The 11,165-nt window shown below is 34.2% G+C and overlaps 2 protein-coding genes and 1 long non-coding RNA gene across 4 annotated transcripts; 2 read left to right on the plus strand and 1 right to left on the minus strand.

Annotated features, from left to right (window-relative positions):
* Positions 1–1,664: 1,664 nt before the first annotated feature.
* Positions 1,665–2,753, plus strand: LOC122609457 (disease resistance protein RLM3-like). Its single transcript, XM_043782501.1, has 2 exons — positions 1,665–1,721; positions 2,424–2,753. Exons 1-2 carry the CDS (start codon positions 1,665–1,667, stop codon positions 2,751–2,753), a joined length of 387 nt encoding a protein of 128 aa, XP_043638436.1.
* A 1,201-nt stretch (positions 2,754–3,954) lies between these two features.
* On the plus strand, positions 3,955–7,836 carry LOC122609458 (disease resistance protein RUN1-like). Its single transcript, XM_043782502.1, has 5 exons — positions 3,955–4,425; positions 4,912–4,997; positions 5,127–6,240; positions 6,401–6,688; positions 6,779–7,836. The coding sequence occupies exons 1-5, from the start codon at positions 3,955–3,957 to the stop codon at positions 7,652–7,654; spliced, it is 2,835 nt and encodes a 944-aa protein (XP_043638437.1). The 3' UTR covers positions 7,655–7,836.
* A 471-nt stretch (positions 7,837–8,307) lies between these two features.
* Positions 8,308–10,857, minus strand: LOC122606674. Of its 2 annotated transcripts, XR_006324975.1 has the most exons (5): positions 10,740–10,857; positions 10,527–10,615; positions 9,187–9,505; positions 8,925–9,070; positions 8,308–8,772 (listed from the first exon to the last, which is right to left on the minus strand). It is a non-coding gene; the product is annotated as an uncharacterized LOC122606674 (long non-coding RNA). The 2 variants fall into 2 exon arrangements; XR_006324976.1 differs by having other exon boundaries at positions 8,925–9,292.
* Between the last annotated feature and the right edge of the window lie 308 nt (positions 10,858–11,165).

The following is an 11,165-nucleotide window of genomic DNA, read 5'->3' on the forward strand; positions in this document are numbered from 1 at the left end:
GTATGTTCTTCCATTTTAATGCAACAGAAATAGTTACGAGATAATAATAACAGATTAACAACACGAGTCGAGGCTTAGCTCCTTACCTTTGAGTTTGCTATCGGTTCTTTCAATCTTCAATCCCACTCGTCGACCCCTTTGGTTATTTAACCACCTACACACGGTTCAATATCATTCCATTATAATAACAGATTTAAGAAGCATGTTTAGCCATAATACCAAGTCTCACATAGGCATTTCATCAAACAACATGTGTGCAATAATACCATATGGTTCAACATATATATTACCCTCTTAGTAATCACACATTTTTCATCTGATATCACAAAACAACTCATAAATTCTCATAGCTATCGAAAAACACTCATTTCTACATATCAATAACATGTAGCTTTCATGACATCACAAATAGATGGGTTTCACTTATACATTGAAATTACTACATTACAATCAATCATACTAGTTTACAACCTCGTATATAGATCCAATTTTACACAAACATACTCATCATGTGATTAACAGCAACAAATTAAGGGGATGAGAAAATAACAAGTGAGATTATCATTTCCAGGCTTTTTATTGAACAATGATAGAATTCATAAACACACGTGTCGACTTCTAGGCTTTTTATTGAACAAATTACACATTTTTGGTGTGAATCGAGTAAATAAAGTTATAAAACCATAAAAAAAAAAAAATAGGCTTAATACTTTTTATAATATCTCTAAATTACCCTTAACCTTAAAATAAGTAATACGTTCACTTCACATCACTTCTTTGTCTCTCTTTCTTTCACATTATCACTTTCTATTGTGACAGTGTCCATCATCACCGACATTCTGACCATTGCCTTCCGTATCTATCATCACCAAACTTAACTATCGTTTTTTAAATGGTATCGCTTCAGCGCGGTCACCCATCTAGTTTAAGGTAAGGTTATTAACCAAACTTTTAGATTATTACAAATCCAGCCCCTGAACTTAGTGTACTTGTATATCTATTCTCTCATGATTATGAATAAACAAATCCCGGCCTTTTTGTTCGGGACGTTACAAAAAGTTTGTTTTAAAGTCTTCTTTTTCCTTTTCTTGTATTTTTAAATTAAACAAATGTTTGGGAACATAAATTTTTCGAATTCACCCCTGATCGTCTTCGTTATTGTTTTTTTTTTTTTTTTCGAACATTAGTATTTTCTAAGTAGTTTCAGGCCCAATTCAATTCAATTCACCGGGTTTACTTATATGACCCGTCTCTTTGTCACAACTCCTCCTCCACTTTGGAAGCTGATGTTCAATAAGACGTAGGAAGGTAACGATTGTTCAGTTCTTCATTTGTATCTCGTTTTTTTTTCAAGTTTTTTATATGGGCTAGGGTTAGTTTAGATGAATACTGTAGATAAGTAACCCTTTTGCGTCAGCTAGGCGACCAAAGCTACTTTGTAACATAGGTTGAGTAGCATTCGTTATCTTATATGAATTCGTTGGATCTTATTCCTTCTATGTAAATTGTTGCATGTTTGGCTTTATGCACCTAGATATGTTTGGCTTTTTGCACCTAAATTGTTGCATGTTTGGCTTTATGTTGTTGTTTATTATGCACCTAAATATGTTTATTATGCTGCTTTATGCTCTATGTTGTTACTATAATTTATCTTCAATGTAGCTATGCGATACTCGTCCGTGGATCTAGAAGCAGCCTCCCTACCTATGTGTAGGGGTAAGGTCTGTCTACATCATACCTCCCTCGTAGCCCGACTTGTGTCGAGATCGAGTACCTTGTTGTTGTTGTTGTAGCTATGCGATACTCGTCCGTCACGTATGGTTCCTTATCTCATGCACTCTACTGTTCATTCCTCTTTTTGGCCGGAGGTCCTTATGGAAACAGTCTCTTTACCATTTGCAGGGATTGGGTATTGTTATTGTTGTTTCTTTTTTTAAGGTTTTTGTTGGGGTAAATTTTTTTAATTGAATTGGGATTGATGTAAATAACATACCATGATTGATTTCTTAAGATTTGCTGTGATATATGTAAATAAATAAATAATATATACCATCGATGTTGTATATGATTTTGTTACAACTAATTTGGTGTCTGTGTGTCTGTATATATTGAACTCTTTAAGTGGTACGTTTTTGATGATGTACTCTTTCTTTCTTTCTTATGCGGTTTCCATACATCATCTTTATGGTTTTATAACTTTATTTACTGTTACAGTTAAAAGGTTTGACTGTGTTCATGTCTTTGTTTTATTCTACTTTGATATATTTAAACCCACAACTGAGTTTTGTAATCTCACAAGCTACCTAGTATCTGACCCGAATCATATAAACTTAAGAAAATATTACTATTATTATTCAATAGCATCGACTTCAACATCATCCGTTCCAAGGAGCTTCATTTATGATGTCTTTTTGAGTTTTCAGGGTGAAAGATGTACAAGTTCTGTTGATCATCTTATAAAGCTCTTAATGACAGAGGTATTATCATTTACAAAGATGATAAACGTGCAAGGGGAAGAGATCAATGACCAGCTCATCGCAGCTATTAAAAGTTCAGAATTTTACATTATAAGTTTCTCCAAGAACTATGCAAATTCTGCTCGGTGCTTAGAAGAGCTTGCACAAATCATGGAGTGCCAGGAGACGGGGGAGCAGACTGCTCATCCCATCTTTTATGATGTGCAGCCCACTCAAGTCCGCAACCAGAATGGGCCAGTTGGAGCAGCATTTCAAAAACGTGTAAACAAAGATTAACCAGTTGGCCAGAGGAAAAAGGCTTTGAAAATAGTAGCAGGTCAGGATTGCTTGGGTTGAACACCAGTGTTGGGTATTTTCTAGTTCCTGACTCTAAACATGGTCGATTTTTAAGAAATGGAAAACATCATTCTTATCCGTGTATCTGACATGTTGGGTCGTTGCAGCTAGGGGCATGCAGCTAAAATCATGTGTTCATAATCATATAATTTCCGTTCTATTATTCAACACGGAAACGAAATATTACAGACATATATAGAAGACATCCAAGATGATATAGAAGAAAGGGGCACATGTCAACTTGTTATTAGCTATATACCACAGGCATTTATTACAAATTAGATATTTTTCAAACAAGTTGTCCAAAGTAATAAATGGATTCTAATTTTAGTCCATACAAGTAATTTTCCAAAAAATTGAAATTTGAAACCACTTTACACGGCTTAACACCCACCAATAATTGAAACTTTCAAACCTCTTCCCCTCGACTCCTAGTCTTTTCTAAGTAGTTTGTGTCCCAATTCAAATGAGTTTAAGTCACCGGGTAGCCGGGTGTAGTTATAATTCTTCTCCTTGTCCACAACTTCCTCCACTTTTGGAAAATCAGCGATCCAAAATCACGGACCAAGGTAACGATTCTTTTTCAATTTTATCATTAATCATGTTCTTGATGCTTTATGTTACCATGCTACCTTTGTTCAATAATTTTTGAAGTCCATAGCTTTCTTTTTGCAAGATTTCTTGTAGTGCATATAATAAGATTTGCTGTAATATATGCCATGACTTATAAGTTTCTTCCACTCTCTCAAAACTGCAGCCATATTTTCGTTTTAAAATAAAGCTATTTTCTTTCTATGTGATTTTATTACTTGTACATCTTTGGTGTCTGTCTGTTTGGAACATAGTAGGTAATATTGACCTGTTTAAGTGGTACGGTCTTGATGATGTACTCTTTCTTTCTTTCTTACGAGGTTTTCATACATCCATTATGTACTCATTTGATTAGAAAATGACTCGTAATTCTGTAAACTTTGTATTATGATTTATTCACTGTTACACTTGAAAGGTTTGACTGTGTTGATGATGTCTTTGTATTATTTCTACTTGCATATATTTAAATCCACAACTATGTTTATATATTCACACAAGTTACCAAGTATCTGACCCGACTCACACTAACTTCAGATTTCATCATTGTTCAATGGCATCAACTTCAACATCATCCGTTCCAAGAAGCTTCTTGTATGATGTCTTTTTGAGTTTTCGGGGTGAAGACGTACGTACAAGTTTTGTTGATCATCTCTTTAAAGCTCTTAATGACAAAGGTATCATCATTTACAAAGATGATAAACGAATCGTCAAAGGAGAAGAGATCAGTGACCAGCTCATCGCTGCTATTAAAAATTCGAGATTTCACATCATTGTTTTCTCCAAGAACTATGCAAATTCTGCGTGGTGCTTAGAAGAGCTTGCACATATCATGGAGTGCCACGAGACAGGGGAGCAGACCGCTTACCCCATCTTTTATGACGTGCAACCCACTCAAGTCCGGAAACAGAGTGGGCCAGTTGGAGTAGCATTTAAAAAACATATAAAGAAAGAGGCTGTTGGACAAAGGAAAAAGTGTTTGAAAATAGTAGCAGGTCAGGATTGCTCGGGGTTGAATACTAGTGTCGGGTATTTTCTTCATCACATCTCTTTTTATGTTTCTTTATTTCTAATCTTTTGTTAATGGGGTAGAAAAATCAATATCTCACTTTGTTATATCGATTATATGTCACAAAGTTGAAATTAATCGGTCAATGTGGGTTTCAGAGTAATCAATCTTCGTTACCATACAGACTGTTGACCAGAATATCAAGCACACCACCAAAAACCATAGTCGAAATAGGGTTTGACTGGAACAACCTGCGTATAGAAAACTTTCGTATTTTTATTATTGAAAATATAAACGAAAAAAGAAAATCACCTTAAATAGCTATCTTAACATACTAGGAAACTAACGATAAACACTCCTAAAGATAATAATATTATAATTGCCCTTTAACTTGAATGACCTCTAAGCCAGACCTTGAGATCTTCCGTACCACCCTAAACAGAATAACCCTTTTAAGAGTCTGAGACTCTGAGTTGGTAATGTGTTTTATTTTCCACACAGACATACTCGAGATGTCGGAGATGGAAACATTCTTTGACACGAGCATCAAATCTGGCTGGGTGGGAGTTGAAGAACACTGGTGATGGGTAAATTTTTTATCTCATGTTTTATTTTGTTTCTTATTTTCTGAACTATGAATAGGAATTGAAACATTAATATGTCACTCCCTTGTTCTGATTATATGCTATACAATTGAAATATTCTTTAATACACAGCCACGAAGTTCAGTTCATCCAAAAAGTTGTTGAAGACATTTTACAAAATCCACATTTCACCAATTTCAGCATTGATACTAACTTAGTAGGCATCGCGATCCGGGTACAGAAATTACTTTCATTATTACAAGTCGACTCTGATGACGTCCGGATGATAGGAATCAAAGGGATGGGAGGTGGTGGGAAGACAACTCTTGCAAGAGCTGTTTTTGATCATACATCCAGTCGGTTTGAAGGTAAAAGTTTTGTTGAGAATGTTAGAGAACGTTCAAAAGTCTCTGGTTTGCATAAATTGCAAGAACAGGTCCTTTCATCTGTGTTCAAAGATCGAAGCATTGATATAGAAGGTGTTTCTGATGGAAAAAATTTGATGAAAAGGATGATGCCTGGTAGAACAGCTCTTATAGTTCTAGATGATGTTGATCATATAGAACAACTTGAGGCGTTGGTAGGTGACTTTACTCGTTTCAAGCCCAGAAGTAGAATCATCATTACAACGAGAGATGAGCAAGTGTTGGTTGGATATGGCATTCAAAGGGACAATATTTATGATGTCGATATGCTATCAGATGAGGAAGCAATTAACCTTCTCAGTAGGCATGCTTTTAAAAGAGAGAGTCCAATTCAAGAGTATGAAGGCCTATCAAAAAGGGTTGTAAGTTATGCTGCTGGTCTTCCCTTAACCATCAAACTTTTAGGTTCATTTCTTTGTGGCAGACCTCAAGATGAATGGGAAGATACCATCAACAGATTAAAAACAATTCCATGGCACGATACTTTGAAAAGACTGGAAATAAGCTATGATGGTCTAGAGGAGGATCACAAACAAATATTCCTCCATGTTGCATGCCTGCTGAAACTCGAAATGGAGAGGAAGGCAATCATAATGCTAGAAAGCTGTGGATTTAATGCTCGGATTGGTTTAAGAGTTCTAGAGCAGAAATCCTTGATAACTATCTGTCATGATGATCCTAATGATGAGGAGTTAGCCATGCATGATCATATAGAAGAAATGGGTGTCAATATTGTTCGTCGTTTGCACCCTGATGAACCTCACAAACATAGTATATTGTGGAAGAAAGATGAAATTGAACACATATTAGTCAATGAATTGGTGAGGTTCTAAGTATATATGTATGATGGGTGATGACACATTGTTATCTATTAGGGTTTAGTGCACATTATAACTTTTTAGGCATAGTTTGTTTCATTCCCGCTCACTAAACCCTATTTGTTATGATAAAATATTCATGTTAGTTTTATCTATATGATAGGGTACCGAAGCAACAAGGAGTATAGAATTGAAGAATACAGATCTCCATGCAACTCAAATTCTGCAAGGACTTAGGAAGATGACGAATCTAAGATTTCTTTGCATTACTAAGAGTATGAGTCAGGCGAAGTGTAAAATTGATGAAATTGGCGGATACCTACCAAATAGCTTACGATGTCTTCATTGGCAGCGTTACCGTTTTCGGTATTTACCTAAATTGTTTCAAGCTGATAACCTTGTTCAGCTTTGTATGAGACGAAGCAAACTTTGGAAAAGAGGAGAAGAAAAGGTAGAATAATGGTTGATTGGTTGTATTGCATAGAGTTATATCTTATTTATATTTCATCTTTTTCTTTTCCTTCTATTCTTATGATGATAGGTTCTTCCCAAGCTCAAATTCCTTGACCTTAGTCGGTCAAAGTTGAAAACCTTTGACCTTGAGATGACTCCAAATCTGGAAGAACTACGTCTCGGAAATTGCTGTAAGTTGGTAGAAATCAACATGAGCGTTGAATGCCCGCATCTTAAGAAGCTAAATATGAGGGGATGTAAGGCGTTGAAAAAACTCAACATGTCCAATAAATGTCTGAATCTCGAGGAGCTAAATCTGTGTGCATGTAAGAACTTTGAAGAACTCAAAATGCAGGTACAATTTCCAAAGCTAGAATCACTCTTCTTTGGTTGTTCCGGATTAACTAACCTGAACCTTGGGATGACTCCAAATCTCAAGCATTTATATCTTCAGAAGTGCAGACTCTTGGTAGAACTCCACGTGCCTGTTGAATGTCCAAAGCTCATAGCCCTCCGACTCGGTGGTTTTAAAGTGTGCAACTTTAAACCTGATCTGGCTCCAATTTTGGAGAAGTTAATAAGTCTGGAGGGTATGTCTCTAGAGTCCATTGATATTGAGTGTCTTCCGTATAGCATATGTATGTTGAAGCATCTGAGACATCTTGAAATAAGGCATTGTCGGCATCTAAAGCAGTTACCAGAGGATTTTGGTAGATTAGGATGTTTGGAGACATTAACCCTAGAGGATTGTCCATCCTTGCGTTTCATTCCCAATAGCATCTGTAAGATGGAATGTTTAAAAAAATTAGATCTCGTTGGTTGTGAGGGGCTTAAGAAACTGCCTGATGAATTTGGACGTTTACAAAGTTTGGAAGTGTTATTTGTAAAGCATGGAGGCATAGAAAATCTTCCCCAGAGCATTTCTCAATTGAAAGGGCTTATGGTTATACACTCATGCTTTTGAGCCGTACAAACATTTTTTTTTTTAGGGTTGTAAATTTTGGAACGCTATGGTTCCAATAGTTGGATACTGGTTTGTAATAAAAGTAGCATGTTATCTTTTTAGTTGTACAAAGTATCTGTGTCATATGTTATTTCCACTGTTACCGTATATTTGATCATAATGTATTCGGTTCCTACTTTTAATAGCAACCTGTTCGGTACGGTACCGAAAACAATCCTGTTAGAGAGTAAATAAATAATCTTAGATTATATATATTAGCATTGCAAAGTACTTGTTATGCATATGTGATTAATTAACTATTTTTTTATAGGTGTGGATTGCTTGCATTTAAAGGTCTAGCATACGTTGTCTTAACCGAGTCTGCGCTAGAGAGTTCTATCACCTCCAATACCTAGAAGAAGGAAAAACTCTCAACTAAATCGCTCGAAGGCACGACATTTAATTGTGCTAAAACCAATCATATAACTTGACATGAGTATAATATGGCTATAAATATGACAGAAAATGGAATGAATAATATGATAAATTGACCCTAGTCGAAAATTCAATTGACAATCAACCATAGATACCAACTAAAAGAAAATTCATCCTCTCTTAGATATATATAAAGACTAGCTAATCAACCCGGGTAGACCCGGGCATGATTAGAAAAATTTAAAATCAAAATCTTATATTTGATTACCCTTAAACCAATTACAACCTTGATCGTCTTCATAATTAATGGAGCTAATCTATCCAAACAATAAAGAACTATAGAATCAACATTATAACTGAATAAAACTATAAAAAAAATATTGTTTCTTGAACATCATTATTGATACCCTCTAAAGCAAATGCAACCTAATCTATATTTAATGTTTAGTTGTATAGCATGTCACGTTGTTCTTTATACCTGAAAATGGGCCAAGGTTGTAGTCGTCAAATAAAAGTTGGAAATTTCACAAGTATATGTACAGTTAATTGAGCATAATTTATAAAGCTTTATTACTGTACTGAAATGGTCAATGGTATCTTTGGTCGGGAAATTAGCAAGGTTGCTTATGTAGATGCACGTTCTCTGCAATATTGTAATTTATCCAAATTAAATGTTCTCAATGCTGCAACTTTGCATAACAAAGCTGAAAAAACAAAAGATTATTGCAATTTATTGAAGTATTATCCACATCTTACTAAGATGACATAATATTTGACATTTGATCACATACATTGTGAACTATTATGTTCTTGATAAGGAAATACTAAGTCAAATAGTAGTTGTTTGGTTACTTACATACTGCCATAAAGAATAGGTGTATCAGAGTGCCCCAAACGTCTCTTAATTTGATTTAATAATGGATCCCAAGCATGCACCATGAAGTATTAAAATGAGATAATCCACTAACCATGCTTAAATTCTTGAATTGCGGCATAGTAAGCCTAAAAAAGTATCAATATTAGAAAAGACAAATATGTTTTGAATTGTACCGCGTTTGGCGGGTTATGACTTGTTACCCAACCCGCCAATTTTGGCACCTCTTACGGTAAACAGGTACCTTCCAAGAAAGTATCAGTACTACACACGCGGTTGGACATGTCCTTTGTTCGCAAGAAACTATGACGAATAATATTCCACCGTACTTCCACATTTGATCTTAAATCCTGCCATATTTTACCAACAAATCAATGTTCCTCTCAAGGGCATCTAGGTCATTGCCTAAAAGCCGACCTACTAAGAGAGGTGTGATCTTAGCAGAAGAGGCATTCCTATGCATATCAAGGGCACATTATAATCCTTATAAAGCATCATCTAAAGGGGTTGTTTAAAACTTACACTTGAAGTTGCGTTTGGTTTAACCATCTCTTCCGAAACATCTATATAATAATCGAGAAGATTAACATGCTATGGAACATTGATTCCAAGTCCCGAAAAGCATTAATATACATGACTAAATGTATAAGATGAACAATGTACTTGCTAAGTGAAAATCTCTCATATTTTTTTTCTGTTCAGCATTGTATTTGGGATTATAAGATTTTTCATTGCAAATTATCAGAAAGTTAGTTACAAAGATTTTATCTCAAAATACAGATATAAATATATAATATAGATAATGATTTAAATGTAAAAAAAAATTAAATTCTGAGTTATATGGCTTCATCAGTAAAGCGCCAAATAAAAATTATACCTGACAAAGGTAAAATGGCTTCGGTTTTTCATTAAGTATGAGAAACTTTACTCTCAACATGATTTATAGTAGAAGCTTTATTTCCATTTCCCACTATACCTATCTTCAATATTTGAATTCCTACTATACCTTCATAACAGATAATGAAGTGAACAAACTATGTAATCTTCCTTCTAAAAACTAACCACTTTAGTTTTAATAGAAATCATATAGCATATAGTTAAGCAATATATCACTTTGACTGATTTACCTGACTGATTTACCAGTTATGTTGTTCATACAATCCTAGGTGGAAAAACTATAACGATTGTACTTCGTTATTAATATAGCATGTCCCTGATAAAACCAAATAAAAAACGCCATAGCTACATATTCATATTTCAAATCAAAATATCATTTTTATACACGATACGAAGAAAAAGCAACAACAATTGGAATTCAAATTATCACTCCAACACTTAATCAAACAATTGGTATGCATTATAACAGCCACACACACACACACACAAAAAACAGTATTTTTTTAAAATTCAGTTAACTTGTCGATGCTTATCACGAAGAAATCAACCCCTAATATTTAAATCTGAAATCCCAAATTTTGAGGCAACTGGTTCATTCCCAAAAAAATGAATAATTCTTTTCCCTAAAAAAACCCCTAACTGCAAAATAAAAATAATAATATATTCTAAACTTAAATGAGAATATACCTGACATGGCTTGAACATTGGATTTATTCATCAATCTCTACATAGATGGAGATGAAAAAGGTTGGGAAATAAATTTATCATGAAGAAATCTGAAAATTTTGTATGCAATCGGTTCACAAAAAATAAATGACTAATTATTTTCCCTAAAAAAACCCTAACTGCAAAAGAAAATAAAATTTTAAAAAAAAAAACTAAATTTAAATGAGAATATACCTTAAACATTATATCTGATCATCAATTTGCCAATCGATGGAGATACAAAAAAGTTGCGAAAAAAGAGAAGAAATAAAGAATAAGAAGAAAGAAGGAATAAGAAAGGCGGTACGTGAAAAAAAACTTTGGTGGGTTTTTTTTTCTAAACATAGGGAATAGCTGCCACGTGGCAAATTTGTGAAGGCTTATTTTTTTGGGATCCTGATTTATTAGGAAAAGAGATTTGAAGATGTTCATTTTTCGGAATTTTTAAGTATTTCATTTTTAACTTATCTTCTACTGTATCAATTAGTGTTTGTATTATTTACATTATATATAAACATGACGTAAACAAGAATTTTCTTCCTCGTTTGTTCAAGTCGTGCATACGTCCACCAAGTATGAAGGACAAGTCTATATATACAAGTTATGTAGCATTAAAACTGA

The sequence above is a fragment of the Erigeron canadensis genome, chromosome 7 (assembly GCF_010389155.1).
Source record: "Erigeron canadensis isolate Cc75 chromosome 7, C_canadensis_v1, whole genome shotgun sequence".
NCBI classification, from domain to species: Eukaryota; Viridiplantae; Streptophyta; class Magnoliopsida; order Asterales; family Asteraceae; genus Erigeron; species Erigeron canadensis.